The sequence below is a fragment of the Rhinolophus hipposideros genome (genome assembly GCF_964194185.1).
Source record: "Rhinolophus hipposideros genome assembly, chromosome: 2".
Classification (NCBI taxonomy): domain Eukaryota; kingdom Metazoa; phylum Chordata; class Mammalia; order Chiroptera; family Rhinolophidae; genus Rhinolophus; species Rhinolophus hipposideros.
Window position 1 is genome coordinate 103,632,958 of NC_138048.1, and position 26,210 is coordinate 103,659,167.

Consider the following 26,210-nt stretch of genomic DNA (forward strand, 5'->3'; position numbering starts at 1 on the left):
TTGGCGGGTCTTGCCAGCCTTACCCACCTTGAAAATGAGCCTGTTCAAGCATCTGTTTTTGTGTATGAACATAATCCAAAATTGCAAAATCTTCTTCTTAGACCCTCCTGCAGGCCTTTTCTTCTCCGTGTTACGTTTCACTTTTTTACTTTCCTTTTCCTTTGCGGTTAATGGCTGGTATATCTTTGCAACAGTCAGCCTTGTTCTGAGATTCCGTTCGATAGCCTGGACTCTGCCAATACTGGAACACTCTCTGCCACTAACGAGAGCTTCACAAAGGCAGATTTTTCAGTCTACAACTTGCACGTGGTATGGTGAGCCGCTGTGAAAGCGAGAGGAAACCTGATGTAGATAGAACGTGGATTTTATGCAGACTGTGCTTTGGGGAGAGAGAAAGGGGCAGATTTATGAGTGTTCACATGGAATTCAGGGTAATTTTTCCTGAGTTTTTCCAGTTCAGTGGACATTTCAGTAAAGCATTTTATATGCTTGTGATAGAAACTCATAAAACTCAGTTTACTACTGTTTTGCACAGCAAGGTCCTGGTTTCTTTAGAACATTTACATATTGCTGATTTTTCTGGAACCATTTTCTTAAAAGGGGTTCATCCCCTAGAGAAAAGAGGTTCACTCAGCTTTATCTATCACGGTCCAGCTGCCAGTTTGGTGGAGAATTTGGCTGCAGTCTGGGCCGGTGGCCAGTGGGTCTGTGTGGGGGGAGCCTGACTGTTGCCATTCACATTTCTGGTTTTACAAGTGGGGATCATGGTTCTAAAAGTCACATTTTTTATGCATATAGGGACTAAGTGTTTCTTTACGTTGTGAATTATCAGAGTGCTCTTTTTCATCACACTAGAATTAATTAGATACAGGAAATGGGCTCCCAGGAGTCATGAGAATAACCTGTATTATACCAGCCTTCTCATGTAGTTAAGCAAAAATAACACATGCCAGTTAATGTGGTTTGGGTTTTCTCACCGAGAAACAATATTACCAATTGGCAAACCTGCATCTGATGCATTTCTTTTCTTTTTCTGCCTAGAATTTTAAAAAACTTGTCATTTGTTTACAGCCGTCTCTTCCAGTGTGTGTGTATTCTCATCCCTGTGCTAATGCATTTCTTGTGCAGTCTTCTAAAGTGAATTCTCATTGTTCAGTGTTTCCTTTTCCCTTCCTCTTCTCTTCTTTTATGAAACCAGGTCTCCTAGATAAGATTTACTAAGACATGGCTCTTTCATATGACTCATGGAATTAGTATACTTGTAGATTGGGAAATACTGTTTTGAACATGAAAATTACTATTTTTTATATTTTCCAAAGTTATTATTCTTTGAATTTCCACCAGGCCCTATTTAGAATTATTTCAGACTCTTTAGTTGTATACAGCCTGGTTTCTACTCCTGGCTTGGTCTGTGGCTGGTTGACCTTGATTAGATTACTTAGCTTTTTCAATTATAATTTATAAAACCTTTGATCAGTCACAATAATGTCACAAATAAGACAAAACAGTTCATATACTTTTAAAATGACTGGCCAAACATATTTTATAATAGGTAAAGTCACTGTTATGGAATATTAAACTTAGTTCTGAGCTCCCTAGCAGTCAAAGTGAAAAGGGAAATACATTCAGTTATATGGTTTTCATGGTTTGACAGGGCAGGTACTTAATTTCCCTGAACCATAACTTAAATAAGAAAATAATGTCTGCTCTACCCCTCTTTTAGGATTGTGGTAAGAAACAAATCAAAATGCCCATTTTATGTGACTTATAAACTATAGGCAGCTACACAAAACCCAGGCATCACCATAGTTTCATTAGTATTGTACTTACAATAGCACAAAAGTTGCTTCAAATAGCATCCTTTGGGGGGCAAATAAAGGGCTCTTAGTCATGTGAAATGTCCTAGCACATCGTGAGGCACTGTGTACATACCAGGAGATTCCAAATCATTCCGCCAGGCTGCTAAATCTAGCACCCCACATCTCTCTTGCAGTTATTTTTCTCTTTAATTAAGAGCAGCTAAAATATTGGCTAGGTGACAAACATGCCTCCTCTTCATTATTAATTCCACAAAAGGAAATCTAAGAAGAATCACAATTAAAATTGTATTTTCTTTTGTATCATAATTTTGAAAGGGGAGGGCATTATATACTACCACTTGCCAAGAAAGTTATAGAGATGCCTTTTGTCTATATGTTGCCAGGAGAAGTGTCAATTAAAAAAAAAAAGATAGGACAAACTGTGCAGAAGGATTGATTTTTTTTGTTTTCTGATCTCTCGGCAGGACTGTCTTAGTATCAGTCTTCAGTTACAAAAACACTTTAATACAGACGTGAATCCTTTCTAGCGTCTGGGGAGTGTTCCATGCTGAACTATTTAAATAAGCAACAATAAACTTTTCCCTCAAACCTGCCTCCTGTTCACGATTAACTTCACAGAAGGAAATCTAAGCAGAATCACAATGTGTATTTTTGTCTGTCTTCTTTACTTAAATAGTAAAATAAAGTATTGAAAGGATGTCCAATACCCCAACTTCTCTTTTTAAAAAATATTTTGCACCTTTTAGATTATTTTTATTAGTAATAAAAAGTCACGCAAATATATCAAACGTGAAAATTGTATTAACATAGGCTTAAAGATTTTTTTTTACATCACCAGAGACAAAAATGTTAATAAATTTTTACCCAGTAGTCAGAGTAACCTTTTAAACAAGTTTTCCGATGAATAACGGTGGTAGTAATAGTTTATGTTTACATATCGCCTTTCTGTGTTCCAAGAATTTTCAATTACTCTCAGTGACATTATCTCATTAAATAATGACATCTTTCACATGAATTCAGGGTTAAACTCTATGTTAGCAATTTTTACGGAACATAAGCCCCTTCCTAGGTTTGCCATGATTGTGTGATCATTCACAGCAAGTGGTGTTTTGTTTTGTTTTGTTTTGTTTTGTTTTTAACCTGCACTATCTAAATAACTATTTGAATCATCTATTTGAAGGGGCAAAAATGGTTATGTGTTATATGCTCATCTCAATTCAAAGCGTTTTATTAAACTTAAAAAAAAATAAGTGTTGCAATAAGAAATCTGCTTTACATGCAGAGTTATTAGTTTATTTTTGCTTTTAAATGAATGAACACAGATCCTTGACGTCTGATTTTCGTACCAAAAAATGACAGAGACAACCACAAAATGCAAGTTTTCTCCTCAGCCCACAGTGTTGGGAAATAGAGTCAAGCTTCTGGCTTGAAAATTCTGTTTAGTGTATACACATATGCATAGTACATAATAATCCATGTAGACAAATTTATATCTACTTGGAAGAGGTAGAGTTGGGGAAGCACTCTTTATTCATACAAGTTTATTCAATGATTTAGTTCCATGGTGTTTCGGTTAATATAATTAACATAACATATTTGAAGAAGGAAAAAATCTCTATATACATACTTGCTATGTATTTCCTCAAACATTTTAAAGTATCCTTGTGGTTTAAATTTCCTTACCAACATTGCATGCATTATATAGCATCTAGGTAACTAATATACATTTTCCAATAAATATAGATATGTATGAAATAGCTGTTCGGGAGACATAGAAAGGAAACCGGAATATTTGAGATTGCAGCCGGAACCACAACTATAAAAATAGCCATAGCGTTGTTTGGGGCCATAAGACCTAATCCTTTCACTTTTGAAATAAAGAGAAAGGACAGCGTTTCATGTTTGTTGACATAACTTGAACCCTGAAACCCAAACCATCTTATTTTAAAATGCTTAATTTACCATAGTCAGCAAAACACCCAAAGCAAAGTAATGTGCATTTTCAGAGTACTGGGTGACTTTCCCCTTCCGACCCAGAATACATCCATTTAGTGTGTATTTATCCTGTGTAGTTTTCTTGGCAGGAAGAAAAGCTATTCAGCAAAACATAAAAAAGCTCTTAGTAGGAAAGCAATTCATTTCGTAGTTACCAGGGTTTTACCAATACTAAAATATCACATTGAGGGTCTGTTTTAATAAGGCTGATGTATGAGACCTGGGGAGTTTTATAGCGACGACCATAATTTTTTTTTTTGAGGTAGTCACATTTCTTTCAGCATTCAAAAGCACGAATAGAGATATGTAAATACAGGAAACACCGTGTCAACCATAATTTTGAGTCAAGGTCAGCACTGTTTTATCATTCCAAAATTTGTTCTTTAAAAACATTTCCGTTATTTGAAGACTGTTTTACTTCCTAGGCAGCCTTCGAGTTTTATAATTGACCTGAATAGTCAGAAAATCAAGCCTTTAATTCATGGACCTTCACTCTTGTCATTCTCCAAACATACAAGATGAGAATGGGATCTTTGAAAACAGATGAAGCTATTTTGGGATTAAAATGCAAATGGAATCCCTATTAGCACAGATGCAAGCCTTTTTGCAAGTATATGAAGCTATTTCTCTAAAAAGACACTAGTTAATTTTTTTCTAAATAAGACCCCGGAGCAAATCAGAATTATCAATTTTCCCTAAAAATGAGAGTAAGGGAGAACTGATAAGCCAATACAGACACAAAAATTCTATTTGTCATTTTAAAAATAAGTCGTTGAAATTGTGAATTAAAAAAATAGCTCCCAGGTTTATTAGCCTTTCTCACGCTCCACCTGACAGCTTCACAAGGACTCTCTTTGGCTGCTCTCAGGGGGAAAAAAAGAGTGTTCTGTCCCAAATGGTGACTTAAATTTTGCTGGTTTACTTATACTTTGTAAGGATTAGCAGGAATGACTTGAAAGAAGAATGTTTAGTTTTTATCACTTAAATGAAATCATGTAATAGGTTTTTTTCACCTAGGCAAATAGCCATTTGGGTCATTAGGAAAGTGCCAGGTTTGGGAGGTGGATAAGGAGGGTTTCTGTAATAATTGCTCTGTTTGCCTAATATTGGAAAGAAACATTCTATGAATAACGCAGAAAATAGAATTGTAAATGCCGCTTTAAGGACAAGATTACTTAGCAGGCCAGAAATGGAATTTGTTCTGAATAAAAAGGCAACTCACATATCTTAACAAATTGGGAGAGCTGGCTCAGAAATTACTTCACCTCTCCGTGGCCCTTTGGTCCCAAGTAAAGAGCTGGTAGCCTTGATGCTAATTTGGAACGGTGGAGAAATTCTCCATTAAACGCTCTGGCTGGGGTTGTCCTGTTGCGTGAGGTGGCACAGTCAGGGCTGCCCCTTTGCAGGAGATCACATCCTCTGTGCTCTGATTGAGAGCACTGAGCCTCCCAATGAAACACGCGGTACAACACACTTAAAAATAACAAGGGGTGGTTGGGGACAAGGCACTCGCAAGCCTGCCTTTGCTCTTTAGCTTGCCCTCTGCCCTTGGGCAGGGCTGAGGAAGAGGTCTGCAGACCTACCCAGGGTTCTTTGCCATCCAAGGGCATTGTCTCACGCACTTTGAGTTTCTTCCCACACTGGGCTGTGGTAGAAGAACCATCACTACCCTGGGGCCCCTGACCAATACCGGGTGCACTGATTCACTGTTTCATCTCTAAAATAGGACCTACCCACCTCTGCCCAGAAGACTGCTCTGATGGTGGTAGTTTCTAGAACATTCTATGCCATTGCCCATGTCAAGATGGGTGAGGGGGCCCAGGTTTTGAGACTTTCTATCATCCTATCGTGGCACTTGTATTTGGGAGAACATAGAAAACTTCTCAGGCTTAGGAACTAAATCACTAAATCACTGGGACCTCTGTGTAAAGAACATAATGATGATATTTTCCTGGAGCTCCCCCCACCCCCTGTCCCTGAAAAGCAGGGCCTTGTCCAACGTGGACATGGCCTCTAGGCCTGCTGAGGTGTCCTCTGTGGGGTGTGCCCGGAAGAAGGTGGTGTCCAAACCCAGGGTCACGTTGTTCCCTGGAGTCGGCCCAAAGCCTCCTTCAGGTCACGAAGCCACCTGGCCGCACCCATGGGCAGGACCCAGGGGATTAGCACAGTCGCTTGGACTAAGAAGGCCAGAGACACGTGTCTGGCCACGTGAAAGTTCTGGCAGAGGCCTGGCAGAGGGGCAGAGCTGCCGGGAGAAAGGGCCTTTTCAGGGTGCAAGTTTTCCTCAAGTGCAGTGGAGCCCATGGCCCCTGGCTCTCAGCCTCTGAGTGAATGAGGCTCTCCCAGGGTCCCCACTCCGACATGTGGCTGGTCTCCCAGCCAGCCAGTCCCCTCAGGCAGCATGGAGCGCGCTTCCGATCTGTTTTAAGCTGTGTCTCCTGTATGAAGGCTGCTGCCAGGCCATTAGGGTCACCCACCTCCATGGCACGCCATTGTCATCCTTCACTTTCCAGCTCAGGACTCTCTCAGCTTTCAGTTCAAACCTCTGCTCTCTGGCCTTGTTGGAAAGTGTGGGAGACAGTTCAGAAGCGCTGTTTGAGAGCAGACCCATGTTTCTGCGCTTGGAGAAGGTGGAGGTGGTTGGCAGAGATCCAAGCCCTGTCTCTGGCGGGGGTATACCTGTGACACAGGCACCTCACTGCCCTATCCCCCACCGCGGGCACTCCTGGAAAGGATTTTTGACCCTCTCTTCCCTTCGGCGGCAGGTGGAACTCACAGGGAACAGTATTTATGAGTACATCCACCCTTCCGATCACGACGAGATGACGGCTGTCCTTGCAGCCCACCAGCCTCTTCACCACCACCTGCTCCAAGGTATTTATTTCCTCCAGACGAAAAGTAAGCAGAATGAAAACAAGGTGATGCTTTTGGATGTGACCGAGGTGTTTTGTTTCCCAAACTGCCATAGAGAAGAGTGACTAGGGCTGCCCAGCCCGGCCTCCAACAGACACCCAAGTGGGGATTGGCTTTACGTCTCTGTCCTTTAAAGCAGTACCACTGATTCCCTGTCAGGAGTTAGAGACTCTGATAGATGCTGGGAAGGAGATAAAGAAAAGTGGTCAGAGGCGTCTCCCCTAAGGTGCTCTTGGTTTGGCCTTCCGGTGACACAGGTCTAGACCTGGACTTCTTCAGCAAAGGGTCGGAGAGGAGAACGTGGGGTCTGTGAAACTGCATGGGGGAAATTATGTTTTATCCCTCTCGTTGGAACTCAGCATTTCCTGTGCATGTAGATTACAGACAGCACTGTCACTAATACCTTCGCTATTTCGAAATTTGAGTTCTGAAGCCTGCTACTGGATCTCGTTCTTTAATGTGTTCACAGAGCAGCACATTTGCAACCCTCTCACCACTTGTTTTAATATTTTGATACCTTTTTCCATACATTTGTAATACATCTATTCGTAATCTCATGTATTTTGTTTTATGCAGTTTTTAAAAATGTTATTCTGAGTGGGGGTCTGTAGGTTTTGTGCTGTGGCACAAGTCAGTTCAGAAGCCCTGGGCTCACGGGCCTGGCTCCAGCTGAGGACACGCTCCTCCTTCTGACAGTCCCATCCCATCAATCAATACGTATTGAGTATTGATCGGGTCCCTACTGTGGTAAGCACTGTGTTAGGACAGACAGGGCGTGACTATTCAGTAAAGGATGTGGACACATCCTTATACAAATGACACCTTAAGTGACAATCGCAATTCATGCTTGGAGGACACAAAAGAACTTATTCCAGAGACTCTGGGCTTGTAACTCCGTTTGACAGGTCACTGAGTCCCACCAGCCTGTTGACCAAACATCTCCTGTCTGCTTTAGACTTTGTGTGGCGTCCCCGCTTGGCCAAAACTTCCCAGTGGGAAAAAACGACTCTGAAGACGTAATTTCTACCAGAACGAGGGCTAGGAGAGAAAGTCGCACTAGAATCTAATTCTTTCACTGTGGGGTCGTTTAAAGCTGGACAAAGACAGCAGAAGCCTTAGAGAATTTCTCCAAATGTTGTGTTGTTATTGTTTTAAAAAATCACACAGTGTGTCAATTGCATGGGAACGGGCTTTGTCCCCTTGGCCCTGGTTCCATTCTACCCTTCCATGGCACAGCTTTTAAAAAAAAAAAGTGCTTAGAAAGTGACAGCACATGAGTCTGGGGAATATCTGGAGTTCCCTCCACCCCCAGTTTCCATGGGGTTCAAGCCTGAGGTGTAGCAACTGTATGAGAGGAGAAACAGAAGCGTCTAGGAGAGGTGGGGTCACCCACTGATCAGTTGCACAGCCAGCCGAGTATGCAGGGTTTGAGGTTCACAAGCGCTCGGTTTTCTTCCCAGCGTCTCATCTGCAGCGTTGCTGTTCTGTGTCTGAACCGGCCCCATTGTTTATAATAATTGCGTGAGAATTGGGCCTTCCCAGAGCTTATTAATCAGTGGGTGGTGATGCTTAGACCTAAGCGTGCTTATCTGGAAATGGCACAGACAGGCACTCACATGAGAGGCGAGCCTGATGCCCCTTGGACCCAGCCTGCTGTGCAGAACTGTGGGTGAATGGCAGCCTCTCCAGCCAGGGGGAGAGAGGGACTCCGAGGCGCTGCCCGGGACTCCGCCAGGCAGTGCCCTCAGGGAGGGGCGGGAGGCCGTGCTTCCAGTCCTAGTGGTAACGTTTCTTTAAAAATTAATTTATTAACCACAACCAAATGGCTGTTTATGTAGAGTGGAGTGACCTCGTTCTCACCCAGGGGCCCCCCGGACACTTTGTCATTCGCGCCTCAGAGAGCTGGTGTCACTCACCAAAGCAGAGGGTGTTTCCTTAGGGTGTTTCATTTGCCTTTGCAATAGTGAGGTCAGAGATTTGTGTGCACGGCCTGAAAGAGGAAGCAAAGAAAGGCTTTGGCCCAGTCAGAAAAAGGGTGAGTGGGAGAGCGAGAGCTTGAGAGAGAGAGAGAGAGAGAGAGAGAGAGAGAGAGAGAGAGAGAGAGAGAGAGAGAGATGAAAGGAGGGAAGGAGGGAGGGAGGGAGGGAGGGAAGGAGAGAGGGAGGGAGAGACCCGTCCAGGGCTGTCCGTAAGGATGAAAGCTCTAATCTGGCCAGTGGGCTGCTGGGTTCTGTTCCCCATTCCATGTTGCTGGGCAGTCTCAGTGCCCATGGGCATGGCTGCCAGGAGGTGCCCTGGGGCTGGCTCCCTCTGCCAGGGGAAGGGGCTGTACTCCTGGCTTTGACTCAGTAGCCGCTACCCTGAGGGAAGTCAGATGCCTCTGGGCCCCCCTTGCAGAGTCAGGCACGTGCCCCAGCGTTGGTCAAGGTGATTCTCCTGGCAGAGAATCCATGAGGAGACTACGGGCAGGTTGAGCTGCGCTGGGCCCACTGCACATACAGTCCTCACCTTGACCCCAGGCTGGCGTTTCCCAAGTTCTCACTGTGGCCATGTTTGGAGCTGCCTTCCTCTGGGGCACGTGGAAGCCACGCCAGGATTGGGTCAGTCTCCCCCATCTCACCCAAATCCCAGCCTTAGGCGGAAATTCTCTGGGTCAGGATCTGGGCTGCTAAGAGGAGGCCTCTGGCTGCCTGACCTGGTCTTGAGAGTTTATTGATTATTGTTGGGATAAAGATGGGGGAAGCCTCGTAGGACAGTGGCCAATCTGACCTCACTCCTGCTTTCAGAGTATGAGATAGAGAGGTCATTCTTTCTTCGAATGAAGTGTGTCTTGGCGAAAAGAAACGCGGGCCTGACGTGCAGCGGATACAAGGTAGGGGGAGCCAAGGTAGGGGGGAGGGATGGAGCAGGCGGTCGTGGGTCTTCCCTGTTTTACATTTTGTTTCACACTCAAGCACACCTGCTGACCGGAAGGCACAGAGACCCAAACATTCCATACCTCTTAATGTAGAACTTTCTAGTGCTGCTGCTCAAGTGATAGCTGTGAGAACTGGTGTCTTATAAGGATATTCCAGGAGGACTGGATTTTGTCCTGTGAGACCAAGAATAAACATGGCTGAGGGCTGAATTTGACCTTGGCAGCGGTAGGTTCTACTTTGCATACAGGTCAGTTCCGCAGGAGCAGGGGCCCCTTGAGTTAATGAGGATCCATCTTCCAGGGCAGGATCCTGGGCCAGCAGTAAGTATTCAGAGCTCAGAAATGCCACTCTCACCCTCAGAAGGTTCAGCACGACAGTAGTAATCATACAGTGATTCTGAGTGCAAAGTAGAGCTTTCGTCTGTATCTCATCTAATCTAACTGATGGTCATGGCAGCCCTTTGCGTGGAGTATGGCCCCATTCTATAATCAAGGACATGAACTGAGAAGGGAGAATGGCCCAGCAGAGGGGCGGGCAGTCCCAGGGGCAGAGCTGGGGCCTCTGAGCCTGGGCTTCACTCCTCCCTGGCCGAATTTCGCTGCCAGACAGGGCCACTTACTCTGGCTAACTCCAGAATCCGGGAGTAGGCCACCTAAAGAGCTCGTGGGCAATGCTGCACCTCAACAGCAGTCAGCCATTCCCAGGTGGAAGGGCTGGTTTGGCAAAGTCCGAGCTGAGCACCCTGGTTCTACCCGTCCGTCTGACCCCTCTCTGCAGCTCCTCACCCGCCTCCCAGGCGCCTCCCGCCCCATAAGCACATCACTCTGGAGCTGGAGACAGATGGGAACCTTTGAGCAGAGGTATTTCCATGTTAGAAAAGGAGGGAGAGGTGAAGAGATAGGGGACAGTTTCGTGCCTCTGTGACTTTGTCCTCTTTCTGGAATGCTCCTCCCCACCTCCCTCCCAATGCAGGGGCTATCTCAGCCTCTCCTCGGCACCCGCCTTTGAGTCCTACGGTGCCTTTGAGTCCTACGGGGAGCTCTTCCTTTTGACTTTACCTCATTCTGTTTTATAATTTAGAGGGTACATTTTTTATTTGCTGGCCCAGCCTCTAAGCCTCTTTGGGCCAGGGGTGAGAAACACCCAGCACCGCCCTGCACCTAAGAGACATTCTTCTGGACACGGGTCTTGAATTGTTTTTGCCACTTATTAACTGTCTGTCTAATCTTAAGCAAAACACATCACCTATCTTGTCCTCAGTTTCCTCATTAGTAAAATGGGAGAACAGACGAGAAAGATTTAAAGATTTGTTCCAGTTTTAAAGACTGGGAATACATTCAGGAATCCTGGAGGAACGCTTTTAAAAAGAGCATTTATGGTTTTAGTTGTTCTTCCCTGCTGTTAGGACTGTGATCCTTTCAAGATTTTACTGACTGTAACTTGTATAAATGCTGCCGATATGGAGGCTTATGCTGCACAAACGTTTCTGTTTGACGTGTAGAACACTACACATTTTCTCTTGTATGGTTTTTTTGTCTATAACCATTAGAAATGTTTCTATGTCATCACTCTGGCTTATTGCTTATTACAAGGGGATACAATCTTGAATTCTAAATAAATAAAATAAAAATACATTAAAAATAAAGCTTTTTTGATTGAATGAATTCTGAATGTATTGGAGGAATTGATGTAGCTTGTCAGGTGGTCTAAATGTCAAGCCAACATGTCAAATTCAATCCCACTGGAAGATAAGCATTACAGTTACTGAAGTGAACATTACGAAGCAAATGGTCAGCTCCCCCAGAGTGCCTTCGCTGTGCCATCTAATGGCAACTGGGTGATGAGATAAGTATGGATAAGACCGTTACATATTCAAGAGCCTTAACTTGCGGAGTTCCTCGAGCGTAGTCAATAGGATAAGACAACCCTTCTATTTTATGACGACACTGTTTTCTGAGGAAAAAAAGCACTGCTCTGTTTCTTCTGAGCAGTGACTCGGACATTCAGCCATGCAGCTCCCTAGAGGCTGGGCTGGGGGATAGGACAGCGTGTTGAGAAAGTGAGCAGGCCCAGAGCTGGGAGGAGTGGGTGGCAGTCGAACCCCTGGCTTCTGGCGGCTGACCCTGCCCTCTGCTTTCCCAGGTCATCCACTGCAGTGGCTACTTGAAAATCAGGCAGTACATGCTGGACATGTCCCTGTACGACTCGTGTTACCAGATCGTGGGGCTGGTGGCCGTGGGCCAGTCGCTGCCACCCAGCGCCATCACCGAGATCAAGCTGCACAGTAACATGTTCATGTTTAGGGCCAGCCTCGACCTGAAGCTAATATTCCTGGATTCCAGGTGAGTTTGGCCCCTGCTGCTGCTACGGCATTCTGGAAGATATTGATGATGGCAACTGGCCCCTGTTAAACCGAGATGTAACGAGGAATAAGTCGTGCTAAGAATGTGAATTAGAAAGGGTTGATTTGCAGTGAAACCAAATCATGAATTGAAAGAATTCCTATCAGCCTTAGTACTCAGGCGTAGCCAGCTTCTTCAGCTTATAGGTACTTTAAACATCCTATTTATTTATATTGTCATCATCCCACTGGAGTTTGTACTGGAAATATGTGCTATGGGCACAAGTGAGCCTCTTTTGAAGGCCCATGATGTCAGGATTCTCCCTCTCTTCTCCAACAAGTTGGGAGAACTTTAAAACAAACAGAAGGTCTCTGAGTAGCATGTGTTGTGGGAAGGCTGTCTGGCTCAGGCTATCGGGAAGCCATCTGAGTTACAAGGACCCGTGCAAGGCCGAGGCTGGGAGCAGACAGCTGGCCTTCTCTGGGGCAAAGCTGTGACCACAAGCTCAGCGGGGTACCGGTTCTGGGCTGGGAGGTCGAGTCTGCCGTGTCCCCAGAACTATCTCTCCAGCTCTCCTTTCCTTTCCTACCTGGGGAATCCCTGTCAGCTTGAGACTCTGCAGAGACGAGAGTGAGTGAGGCAGGCAGAGCGCTGATTCGTGTTACCTGGGTCTGCGGAAGCCTGCTCTGGAGGGGAGTTCTGTGCTGGCAAGGCCTTGGCTGTCCCCCAGGGGGGGTTGCAGGCCTCACAGGTCTTGAGGCCTCAGGCCTGTGGGGCCTTTTCGGACTTCTGGTTTCTTATCTGGAAAAAAACAAAACAAAACAAATCAAAAAACAGCCATGCCCCATCTACTCTGCTACCCACAGGGCTGTTAAGAAAGACGAAATCAGATAACAGATATGAAGCATTTGTAAAAGGAAAAAGCCTGATATACCTGCAATGTGAGTCCCTGGGCCTCTTAGCCTCCTAGAAGATTCCTCAGCTGTACAGACAAGAATAAGTGTTCAGGGACTCCACTCCTGACTGTCGGTGTGTGTGACTGAGCTTTCCCAGAGAAGGGAGTGTGTGTGAGTGTGATTATGAGTGTGTGTGTGTTCTGTATGTTCTGAAGCTAGGATTTATTGATTCTTCTTTTCCCCCACTTTTTTTGGTGGTAAAATATGCATAACATGAAATTGATTATGTTAACCATTTATTGAGTAGAAACAAATCTACTTGGTTACGGGTGGAAGGTGAAGACACACATTAGTCTAGTTCATCATTCACGTACCTCAGAACCTTTCAAGGGTAGAGAAGTGACAGAGTCACCACTAATGCTCCCAGAGACTCCAAGTGAAGAGTAAAGGTAGCCCTTTAGGGGACGGATGTGGCACCTCTTGAGATGGCCAAAGGCTGACAAATGCTGTTTTCCTGCAGGGAAGGGTCCCTGGGCTGGCCAGGAGACCACACAGCCTGGTGTGGGAGGAGGGAGAGGAGCGGTGAAAAACCAGTTCTTTCCAGATTCCGGAGCCACTTCTCCAAGTGGACTGAGAGAAAACCTGGCTATCCAAGTTCGTTATTTTGGAAGCATGGGAGGATACGACTGGTTTCTCCCTTGTTTTGTCTCCTAGTATTTCTTTGACCATTCTAGCAATTCCCAGCCCAAGACCTGGCGAATTCTGTGGAAGAGAGGGGTCTCCCCAGAGGAGAGATTTCAGGTCTTCTCAAGTGGTTCAATCCATACACCTCTGAAACTCCAGGGACGAATGGAGGGCTTCACAGAAGAGGGTGTATGAAGCTAGATTGGAGGCCAGGGAGCTCCTGAAGGGAGCCTGAGACATGGGCTTCGGTGAAAGCCAGTATTCCTCTGCTTTAGGATGGGAGGGACGTCCTCCTAAAGTGAGTAGAATAGAAGAGTGGTGGGTTTGAGGAAGACCTCCTATTACCACAGAAGACTCCGCATGCAGTTTTTCCTGCTAAACACCAAAAAACTCCTAGCAAAGTCTTGAGGCTTTTTCTGAACCCCGGTCATCTAGGAGGTGCTTATAAAGGGGGCCAGAAATGCACCGGAGACTTCTCCACACTCCGTCTGGTCTTCGGTCCGTTGCAGCTCCATGATCTTTGAAAGGATGCCCGGCTGGAGCACAGAGGGGCTGGCCCAGCACTGGGAGGCCAGCAGAAAGGCCCAGCGGGGAGGGAAATGGCAGCTCCTAGTTTAAAACCCAGGAGCCACGGCGAGGGCTTGGCCTGAAGCCCAGCAGCCCCAGAGTCACAGGGGCCAGTGGCCCCCCACCCAGCATAATCCCAGACACAACTGAACTCAGCATAACCTGAAATTTGGTTCATAGGGGTTTTGTGGTATTTCACTTTGAAACTGTAGCTGGTGCTTTTGCTAAGGATGGGTGAACCGAGCGATGTTTGGGGTTTGGCAAATCCCTCTGACAGGTCGTCAGACACTAGAGGGTTGGAAAAAACCAGGAGGGAGTGCTGCCAAACCCTTCCCTTCCCCTTTAATTTTTAAAGCCATGTGTACTTTGATGAGAAACTTAATACATGTGTTTCTGATTCATTTACACGTTTGGGGCCGTTGTTCTGAAACTTTTCGTCCAAAGGGTCTGTGAAGCCTCTTTCATCCCCACACAGGAGAGATGCCTGGTTTTCTTTTGGGGGAAGCCAGACGTCTCAATTTTCCTGCCACACAGAGTTGGACTCCAACGGGGCTTGAAGTTCTAGGTGGCCCTTGGACAAGTCCCCCGAGCCCTGGAAGGCTCTGGCCTGTGCACATTCCCTTCCACCCGCCTCGAGCCCCGTCTCCTTCCTGCCCTGAAGGAACACCATGGAAATGTGTACACCAAATAGTGAGCCATTCCAGGGAAATACGAGGCTCTCAGAGATTTACAACCCGAAGCCCGCACAGAACTCAACAGAAAGGGGAGCGAGTTAAGGAATGAAAGTGAGGTCAAGTTTCCCCGTTTAATTTACAGCTAACGTTTCAGATCTGGGCCTGCAGGGCCAGCATTCCCAGCCTGCTGACTCCTCACGGTGGCCTCACCTCCTTGGGAATCTCCTCTTGTCCCCTTCTTTCATCTGTTCTTGAATATCTGTCACCAAGACGTTTGGGCCACCTCCTCCCAGGGCATGGTTCCCAGCGCAGTTGCCACATGCAATTTTCACCTACGGATGGAGTGATCCGAATGCCAGTGACGATGTGGTCTTGGATATTGAGAGCCACTTTCCTTCAAAGAGCTGAAGTGGGAAATTAATATGCCCAGGACTTGATGAGAACGAAGAGGGGTAATGTCATATAAGCACTGGGAACGTGCTTCCATTGCTCTAGGGAGGGTGACCTTCTAGTCACAGTACTTGGGGGTGAATATTTTCTGGGGGGGTCTAAAACAACCCTCCACTGATATGAGGCTTAAATGTCTCCAGCTAGTCCCCAAATCCCATCAGTAGGAATTGCCTAACCGTATGTTGCCCTGAGACCAACGGGGCTAATTAACAATGTCCAGTGTGGAATGGAGATTTAAAGCCTCCCACACACAATGGCCACGATGTGGAAAGTACTCGCCATCAAATGAATGGATCAACAAAATGTGCCATCTACATACCATGGAATTTATTCAGCCGTAAAAAGAATGACAGTCTGACAAAGGCTACGCCATGGATGAACCCTGAAAATATGCTGAGTGAAAGAAGCCAGTCACAAATGGACAAGTATTGTATCACTGCACTTAGACGAAATATCAAAGAATAGATAAAATCATAGAGACAGAAAGTAGAGTAGGGGTCTCCAGGAGTTGGAGAAGGGGGAAATGGGGAGTATTGATTAAGGGGTACAGAGTGTCTGTTTGAGGTGATAAAAACTTCTGGAAACGGATATGGCGATGGTCACACAACATTGTGAATGGAATCATTGCCACTGATTTGTATACTTAAAATGGTTAAAATGGTAAAGTTTATGTTACGCATATTTTACCACAATAATTTTTAGAAAGTTTCACACAGGACTATCCCACAAAAGCCTCCAGAGAGTGGGTTCTTTCTCACCTTGGCAGCTTTCTTCCAATGTCAGTATCAGAGTTCGCTCTTAAGGGTCCTCAGATAAGCTTCGCCTTGAAAAGGGATAAGATTTTAAGCCATCCCAAACATTCTTCCAGCCAGTGGTTTCAGGAGAACATTCATGAATAGTGCTACATCCTGCACTGGGCTAGAGTTCAAAGACTTTCTTCTTGTAAAAAAAATCATTCTTAGTTTCCAAAATCAACATTTCCCCACCACCCCAGCCTTTTAGCACTTGATTAGTTGGCAAAACCAATATTAGTTTAAATGAAAAGCAATCTGCGGAGCGGTGTAACTCCTGGAGTCCCCGTACTCCCCCAGGGTGACTGAGCTGACCGGGTACGAGCCGCAGGACCTGATTGAGAAGACCCTGTACCATCACGTGCACGGCTGCGACGTATTCCACCTCCGCTATGCTCACCACCTCCGTGAGTACCGCTCACTGGGTCCATGGCGGGTGGACAGCCAGGGAGGAGGTGCCGAGGACAGAGCAGGGAGAGTGTCCCTTGTTTGGAACAATAATCGTCCACTGTATGCACGTGAATTTTAACCCTCAGGCGTGATTCATGCATCCCTTGATTTAAGCACAGCTGCTCGTCAGTACCCAAACATCAGTGAGACTGGCCGGTGTGTGATGGGCAGCAGTTCCTGGATTCCAGGTGGTGGAATTGAAACCTAAATTTCTCTGTGATATCTGGACATGAGTTGCGAGAAAATGCAATAGCAGTAGAGCAAATACAGAGCCCTCACTATTGTCAGGCACTCATTTAGCTTATTGAATATGTAATCAACCCAGTGAGGGGGAGCCCCACGTTCATGATCCTCCTTTCACCTTGAGTCTGCGGAGGTTCAGAGAGCTTAAGCCATGGTCATGGAACAAGGAAGTGGCAGAGCGGGGAGTTGCACCCCTGCAGCGACTGGCCTTCAACCACTGTCCACCATCTGGCTGGGGAAGCTGGGGGAGACCACAGCTTTCCAGGATAGGAGCAGTCTGCTTGGAATGAGTGAACCAACGGTATTCGATTTGCCAACAGGGCCAGTTTGGGGAACATTTGGATTGTGGGAGGTACTCCAGTCACCGAAATGCCTAAAGAAGTGACATTTCTAGACTCCAGATTGAGGCAGCGAGTGATGGGGATGGCATAGAACGCCTCATCCTCCTGTGGCCAGCCCCACCGTGCCCACGGCGGGTCCAGGGGTGCTTGTTTTTTTTTTTTTTAATTAATTTTATTGGGGTGACAATTGTTAGTAAATTTACATAGATTTCAGGTGTACAATTCTGTATTACATCGTCTATAAATCCCATTGTGTGTTCACCACCCAGAGTCAGTTCTCCTTCCATCACCATATATTTGATCCCCTTTACCCTCATCACCCACCCCCCACCCCCTTACCCTCTGGTAACCACTAAATTATTGTCTGTGTCTATGAGTTTTTGTTTCTCATTTGTTTGTCTTGTTCTTTTTGGTTTATATACCACATATCAGTGAAATCATAGGGTTCTCTGCTTTTTCTGTCTGACTTGTTTCACTTAGCATTATTCTCTCGAGATCCATCCATGTTGTCACAAATGTTCCTATATCATCTTTCCTTAACGCCGAATAGTATTCCATTGTGTATATATACCACAACTTCTTTATCCATTCATCTATCGAAGGACATTTTGGTTGTTTCCATGTCTTGGCCACCGTAAACAAAGCTGCAATGAACATTGGAGTACACGTGTCTCTATAGAGAAATGCTTTTATATTTTTGGGGTAGATACCAGGGGTGCTTGTTAATGAGGTGCAGATGGTTGGAGGGGCCAGATCTTCTGCAATGCAGCCCAGATGGCATGTCCTCCACTCTTGCTTTGCTTTGTGTTGACTAAGAGGCGTTGGAGGACACACTGCTGGTGTCGAGTTGCAGGGACGGCCAGTCCAGGGACCGCTCTGTCTGAGGCCACGTTGTCTGGCTGTTCAGTGTGGCTGGGACCCAGGGAGCACGACAGTTACTAGGGTGTCGCTACTCCCTCCTCCCGAGTCACTACGGGCAGAGACCTGTGACCTGCGCAGACTTAGATGGCTTCTTCCTGCTCCTTTACTTCACAACAGTGTGAAAAGGTCTCTGTGCATGGAGAGACTCAGAGCTGTGAACAGCCTTTTTATTTCTTTTTTTTAATAATGTATGAAATGTAATAAAAAAAATTAACATCAGGAACCTAACAGACTGAGGGAGGCAATCATTATATGCTAGGTCAACAAATTTTTTTAAAGATTAATAAAGGAATTAAAATAAACACAACAAAATTAAGGCTTTAAAATAAGAGAGAGACAAATTTGAGCACTTTACCTCCTGTGAAGCAAGGTTCATCAAAGTAAGACGTTTGTAAAGTCCAGAATATCCATACGTTTTCTTCTTAAAAAGAAGAATATGAAAGGCACAAGAGTACCTTAAAAAACTGCTTTCTAATACACTTGTAAAATAGGTGGGAGAACTGCTTGATTTGTAAATTTTTTGGAGGGTGATAGAAATGATCCTATGATGGAGGACCTAATCTATATCAGGCATCATAAGATATGTTATTATTCTTTTTTAATCCCCACTGCAATGCTGTGCACTATGAGACAATATCCCCCTTTGGCAGATGAGGTGAGAAAGATGTAAAAGAACTTGCCCAAGGTCACACAGCAACGTGATAGAGCTGTATGTGTGTGTCCAAATCAGGTGTCTAACTCTGAAGTTCTTTTTTTTTTTTTTTAACTCTGCCGTCTTACTTCTTTTGACTTGTTTTTAAGTCTCCTTCATTTCTTTAATTTGTTTTAAAAATAATTATCTCTTTTTTTACACTATTTATGTGTTTATTTTAACATTCAATATTATTATGTATTAATTTCAGGGGTACAGCATAGGGGTTAGACATTTGTATAATGTAAGACGTGATCCCCCTGACTAGTCTGGCACCCACCTGGCACTGTATAGTTATTACCATATCATTGACTATATTCCCTATGCTTTACTTTACATCCCCATGACTATTTTGTAACTACCAATTTATACTTCTTGATCCCTTTACCTTTTTACCATACCCCCAACTCCCTCCTATCTATCACTCCGATAAATCTAGTACCCATGTGACACCATACATAGTTATTACAATATTATTGACTATTCCTTATGCTATATTCTACATCCCCATAACTACTTTGTAACAATTTGTACTTCTTTTTTTTTCCTCTTTTTTTTTTTATTGAATAAAGCAGCTTTGAAGCTTATCAGGCACTGCCCAACAAAACATTTAGTCCAAAAAAATCTGTTATGAACTTTTTAACCTTGGGCTAACAGCCAAGTACTCTGTACAAGAAAAACTGTAAAATATTTCATAGTTTTAATTCTGAAGCCTTTTTAAAACTGACATCCTGTACATTTCAACAATTTGTACTTCTTAATCCCTTCCCCTTTCTCACTCACCCCAACCTCCATCCCATCTGGCAACTAATGTTTGGAACTCCCGTCTGGTAAATTGCTTCTCTCCATTTTGTTTAGTTTTTGTTTTTGTTTTGTCTGGAGCTTTGTTCTGTTCTTTTATTTGGGACATGTTTCTTTGTCTCCACATTTGGGCTGCCTCCCTGTGTTTGTTTTTATGTATTAGGTAGGTATGCCTTTCGGCCTTCGTAGAGTGGCCTTATGTAGTAGGTGTCCTGTGGGACACAGTGTGCAGTCTCTCTGGTCACCAGAGCCGGGTGCTCCAGGTGTGTCCCGTATATGGGTTGTGTGTGCCCTCCTGTTGTAGTTGAGGCTTGGTTGCTGTTTGCACGTCAGTGGGTCAGTGAGAGGGATTGACCCTCAGGCTGATTGGTTGTGAGGACTGGCCATGACTACAGTGGAAGAGTTGTGCTGCAAGGGCTGACCCTACAGAGCAGGGTTTGCTTTAGCAGGACTCTGGTGTCTGCCCAGTCTGCCCTTTGAATGTGTCATCCTTGGAGATGGCTGGGTGATGCTCCAGATTGGTTTGAAGATGGCCTCCAGGTGTGCCCACCCTGGAGCCTCCTGGGAGGGGACCTGATGCAGGTCAAGTTTAGCTACAGTCTGTGCTCTGCCCGGGGCCACTGGTATGAGCCATAAAGCAATCACAAATGGCTGCTTCCTGCACTGGGCTTAGAGATATACTGAGAGGCCAATTTGCGAACTGAAGCCAGCTCTTACCAGTGCTGGGCTTCGGGCTGCTCAGCAAGAGGTACAGGGCATGCCAAAGAAGCCAGATGCTGCTTGTTTGGGTTTTGTGAACCTTTGAGAGATTTTATGAAAGTCTGAAGCATGAACTAAGACAGATTGTTTTTATGGAAAAGCCACTGGAAGAGGCTTGGGTGTGCCCCCAAATTAGGTGGGGCGGGGTCTCTGGGAATCATGAGGGTGGGGCAGAACAAAAGTGATAGCCAGGTTCATGGAGACTGAGATATGGGTCTGCGTGCAGGGAGGGGGGGGTGCTCAACAAAGAAACAGTGGCTTCTATGGGGAGAAAGCCGAGAAACAATGGCTCCATCCAGGAGAAAGCTGTGCCTCCAGCCCTCGCCCTGATATCAGACTGTTCAGTTCCTGGTACCTTCTGAGCTGCTGCCCCAGCGTAGGAGCTCAGAGCAAGGGAGTCCATCAACGAGTAAGTCCGTGCACAATCCCTTTAAGAGGAGCACCTGGGAGAGCCGCTGCCATCTGTCTCACTCAGCCACAGCCTCTGCTGTTTTCACAGCCTGAAGTTGTGGGAACTTCTCTTCTGGCACTGGAAGCCTGCATTGGGGAGCCTGGTGTGGGGCTGGGAATCTTTGCTCCTCCAGGGGGACCTCTGCAGCTGAGCTGTCCCTCCTGATTTTTAAGGGTCACACACATGTGTGGGAGCAGCCTGTTCAGCACCTCTGCCCCTCCTACCAGTCTCCGTGTGGCTTCTTCTGTATGTCAGTAGTTGTAGGGCTTCAGTTCAGCTAGACTTCAGGCGAGTCTCAATGATGCTTCTTTGCAGTTTAGTTGTATTTGATGTGGTCCTGAGAGGAGGGGAGCACAGCATTTACCTGCTCTGCCATCTTGACCAGAATATCTCAGCCTTTTTATTTCTTTTTTTAAAAATGACTATAAATCATTATTCAATCATTATTTAATAATAAATCATTATTTCATCTCAATACCCTTGTCATTATGAAAACCAAGCTTGGTAGGGAAGCAACTGCCTAGTGTTTGGATGGGGTCTGTTGGTCATTGTCAAGGGGGTATCGGGAGGTGGGTGAGTGCTCTGAAGTGAAGAGCATAATTGGAAGACTGAAGAGGCATCCACGTGGAGGGTGCGGAGCAGTAGTGTTCACCCCAGAATGGTCTACAAGGGAGGACAAGCTGGGAAAAGGAGAGCAAACATGAGTTCACAACTCCACGCCTCCCAGCAGCCCCTAGGAGGAACATTCCACCACTGTGGGAAGGAGAGGGCTGGCCTGCGGCTCTGAGAGAAAGCCTCAGGCCTGGGGGCTCCGAGCCCCTTCTGCTGAGACAGGAACATGCTGGGGAGAGTCTGATAACCAGCATGTGAACTGAAAGCAAACCCCTGAATTACATGAAGGGAGAGTTTTCTTCCAAGTGTGGCTGCCATGTGGGAAATTAGGCCTCTGAGCACAGAGAAAGAAAACTTATGAAATTAGAAGTCTTTGCTTTAAATGTCATTTTTTTGAATCTCTCATACTATCTGGTTAACACAGGGGAGCAGGGGCTTTTTTCAGGGGAAATCAATACAATTTGTGTTTTGGAAATGTAATGAAAGCCACAATTGTGTTTTGGGAATGTGATGACCAGTGGGGGACCCCTGTGTCCTCTGTCACTGACCGGATGCTTTTCCCAGATGGATTGTGACCTTTGGGCCGTGCGGGGAGCTGGGCCACTCTTGTGTCCTTGAGTCAGGTAGATCTGGGCCATTTGGCTCTCAAGACTTCAGCTGTTCCCACCATCGATGGGTCTTAAATGTGGAGCCGGGGCTGGTCTTTGTCCCCAGGAGCCCCAGGCTTCCCTGCACGTCCGGCTTACCAAACCTGTAAGGGGCTTTTATTCAGGAGGTCTCCTGTGACTTAAAGGACAAATTTGCCCTCCCTTCCTTGGAATTTGGACTCTCCAGACATGGCGATTGAATCTGAAAGGGAAGGTGAACACAGGCTTCCAACCCACTTGGAGAAAAGGCAGAGTGTTCAGAAACCAGAGGGTGCACGGTTCTCTTTGCCAAATGGGCTAGAACTGGTAAATCAAAGAAAACAGGAAATAGCAATATTGACAATGTTTGCTACTGTGCTGTGACTCTGACCTTAATGGTGGCCAGGAAACCGCCAAAGGGATAGGAGGCGCAGAGCACAGCCCAGCCGGGTGGAGTCCGGAGCCTGCCTCAGTCTCCCCTCCGCCAGCTTTTTCAGATTTAAACTAGAGGAGCCTGACAGCAAGATACGAGGCTCTGACCCACTCAGGGGGTGGGGATTCATCTCCCAGAGCTTGCGCCTTGGCTCTAGCGTTGCTACCACTTTTGGAGTCCCCCTCAGGGCAGCCATGACATTAACCTGGGTGTTTCTTTCCCTTCCAGAGTCAGAACTTTCAGATGAAGAAAGGGAAGATAGTCAAGGACCAGAGCATAGTTTTGGAGGGCAGGATCTTCGCAGTGTGGGGCTTGGGCAGCTTTGAAACCTATCGTCTGGTACCTGAAGCCTCATTCTCCTTCCCAGGCACAGACCTGGGCCGGAGCTCCCCACTCCCACCTCTACACCCCCAGGGCTGGCTGGCACCTGTTTAATTTCCTTAAACTTCAGAATCTGACCCCGAGTCTGGAGTTCAAGTGCAATAGTTTATTTGACATTCATCAGAACATGGGTCGGGAGTGAGAAGTGAGCCAGGAAAGAGAAGGAGCCAGAGAGTGGGTGTTGTCTGCTGGCTACTGCCATGGGCGACTGGTCTCAATCCCCCTGGGGACTCAGTTATGAAGCCGTGGGGAGCATGAGTGGAGGTACTTATAACCACTCCTGCTAGTCTGAGGGCTGATCTTGGGGGTGTTAATTCCCCGGCTTTCCCACATCTGTCAGAATGGGCCCAGCCAAAGAAAGGCCTCAGGGGCGAGATGGGGTGCACTCCATGGTGAGGGGGAGGGGTGCGAGAGGCATGGCCAGAGCAAAGGCTCACCTCTTCACAGTGTCTCCTCAGCTTCCTCCTTTCCTCGGCCTCCTGGCTTCATGAAACTGTCCTCCATTCAGCCTGCCACCCCCAAGCTGCTCCTCCTTTCCCAGCCCAGCCCGCCATCTTTTCCTTGCACACGTGGGTCACCTCTGTCTGGGGGTCCTTGTTGCCCTCACTGCCCAGGGTCCCTGCTGGCTGGAAGGAGTGTCCTCCATACCCAAGCCCCTGCCCTGCGAGGGCTGAAGCAAGCTGAGTCTCCCATGCTCTCCACTTCTGTCCCCACTCCCAGCTTGGTGCCAGCGGCTGCTGTCTCCACCCAGGGGAGGCACGTCCAGCTCCGCCAGCCCTGCCCAAGGGACCTAAGTTCTTGTTTCTGAACAATGCTTTCACCTCATGCTGTTCAGATCCTCATGGGACTATGCTGTCATCTCTGGCTGCTGAAACAAAATGCCACAGACTGGGTGGTTTACACAACAGAAATTTGTTTCTCACAGTCCTAGAGACCAGAAATCTGGGATCGAGCCGTTGGGAGTGCTGGTTTCTTCTGAGGCCTCCCTCCTTGGCTCGCAGACGGCTGCCCCCTCCCCTAACCCTCACATGGTCTTCTCTTGGGTGTGTCTGCATCTTAATCTCTTCTTAGAAGGACACAGCCTTATTGAACTGGGGCCTGCCCACATGACCCCAGTTTACCTAAATTGCCTCTTTAACGGCCCTATGTCCAGATGCTCTTATGTCTTGGAGTGGGGAGGTTAGGACTTCAACATCGGAATCTGGGGAGATACAATTCAACCTAGAAGAGGGACTTCCTTTAATATCTCTATGTCGTCACCCAAGGAGTGGACACAGGCCCTTTCACACAAGTGAACTGGACAGACTGGCTTGCGTAGAACAGGTCAGAAGACTGAGAAGGCAGGATGTGTCATTACAAAATGCGACTTTTCAGTCCTGTCCCATGGTGCTCCGGTGACTGACAGCAGGGCTCAGGGGAGTGGCCCAAGAGGAGGGCGGTGGGGCAAGGGCTTCCTCTTCCAGCTCCTGCCCCCCAGCTCCACCTGTACCCCAACAGTGGCCTCTGCCAACCTGGGACCCAAGTCCTTCCACCCAGACATCTGGAGCTGGCCTGGTGTTTGTCCCAGGAACACGGCCACACAGGGAGCCCTTTGCTGCTCCCCTTCTACCCACCACAACTGAATGTGGCTGGAGGTGGCCAGCAGCTCTGGTGACCCACATATCTGGCCCGTTAGGACTCCAAGGCCACAGGGGGTGCCAGGCCGCCACATCTTACAGTGAGATGTGCAGACACATCTGTGGTAGCAGTTTGATGGGCTCACTGAGCACAGGAGCAAAGCAAACAGCTGGCGACACCCAGGACCAAAGGGAGGTCACTGTCCTATTTCCCAGGCCAAGCTTTCTCCACACCGTGTCCAAAACCCACGAATCTCTGGCGATGAGCCGAAGGGCTTTGCTGGACGTAATTGGACATAAGGAAGTGGTATTTCTGGAGGAATGTAGCCAGCCAAATGGTTTTCACACATTCTTCAAACTATCGTAACTGGGAGCAGGAGTCCACAGGGTGTGACGAAAGCATGGCCCCTAAAGAAAGGGAGGTCAGCGCCTTGCGGAAGGGCAACTTCCTGAGGGGAAGCAGACTGGGCTGTGCGGTTCTTGGGAGCACTGGCGTCCAGAGGTCAGCAGGACGGGGCCTGGCACCTCAGCCTCTGGGTGGGTCACTGTGGGCGTGGGCATTCCCAGGTGAGCTGCACAATCAGACCGTGCCAGGCTTTCCCCAGAACCTTCTGTAAGGAAAGGTGAACATGGGCGACGTCTTTGACCCTCCCAGTCCATTCCCTACCCAGCCGCCCAGCCACCCTGCTGAGTGTGGCCGCAGGGCAGGCATGACACAGTAACATGGCCTGAAAGAGAATTCTTTCTTATACATGGGGGGCACCAGCAGAGGGCTGTGCTCTCCTGACCTCAGGGCCTGGGGTGGGCAGGGGCAGTCTGGTCACTTTGCAGATGTCACACGATATGGCCCTGTGGAAGTTCCCCCCCAAAGTGCTTCCCTCCTCTCCGGGGCTTTCCATGTCTTCTTACTAACAAAACCACCTCTGTCAACAAGCATGGAGCAGGGATTGTGTGGTGGCCATGCCACAGACTGGAGACCTGCTCCCTAGAGGAGCACGTGACTTGTGTCCAGTCTCAGGGACTGTACCCACCTGGCAGACGAGACAGGAGCCAGCAGGAGCACAGGGACGGAATCACTGACCATTTCTTCCATGGCGGTTGGTTTAGTTTCCTGGAGCTGCTGTAACAAAATACTGCAACAGAACAAGAGCACAGTTTTGGAGGGCGGGGTTCGTGGCTTAAAACAACAGAAATGTGTCTCACAGTTCTGGAGGCCGGAAGTCCAAAATCAAGGTGTGGGCAGGGCCGCGGTTCCTTGGGGGGTGGGGGGCTCTGGGAAAGCATCTGTCCCTGCCTCCTCCAGCTTTTGGTGGCTGCTGGCTTCCCTACTCCAATCTCTGCCTCCATCTCTCTATGTGTCTGTCTTCTCCTCTCTGGCTCCTATAAGGACACTTGGTATTAGATTTAGTGCCCACCCTAACCCAGGATGCGCTCTTCTTGAGATCCTTAACTTTATTATGTCTGCAAAGACTTTTTCTCCAAATATGGCCACATTCACAGGTTCTGGGGGTTCGAATGTAGAACATCTCTTTTGGGGAAATACTATTCAACCTAAGACAGGTATTTTCGGTCAGCTCCTTCTTAGCTCTTCAAGTTCAAAACTGAAATAGAAATTGTGCTGCAGGCCTCAATGACTTTCCTCCCAGAGGCTGGCTCCCGGTCATGGCTGCGCCTTCAGGAGGAATTCTGGAGGGAACCGGAAGGCCACCTACTTTTCTGGAGAGCACATTGATGGAACTAGAATTTCCATCCCAAAGTGGCCTTACAAAACTGGGACCACTGGCCTTCATCTAGGCCTGGTGTTGGACATCTTGTGGCACAGAGGTGCAAAGGCG

General features: G+C 47.1%; 1 protein-coding gene across 3 annotated transcripts in view; it reads left to right on the forward strand.

Moving 5' to 3' along the window:
- SIM2 (SIM bHLH transcription factor 2) overlaps positions 1-26,210 on the forward strand; it is a 60,012-nt gene that overhangs the window by 13,079 nt on the left and 20,723 nt on the right. For 2 of the 3 annotated variants that reach the window (XM_081029149.1, XM_081029148.1), the window contains exons 4-7: positions 6,581-6,689; positions 9,515-9,600; positions 11,789-11,988; positions 16,351-16,457. In XM_081029149.1, coding sequence (XP_080885275.1) covers positions 6,581-6,689; positions 9,515-9,600; positions 11,789-11,988; positions 16,351-16,457 — 502 coding nt within the window. The remainder of the gene's footprint in view (positions 1-6,580; positions 6,690-9,514; positions 9,601-11,788; positions 11,989-16,350; positions 16,458-26,210) is intronic. The other variant, XM_081029150.1, reaches the window with a different exon arrangement.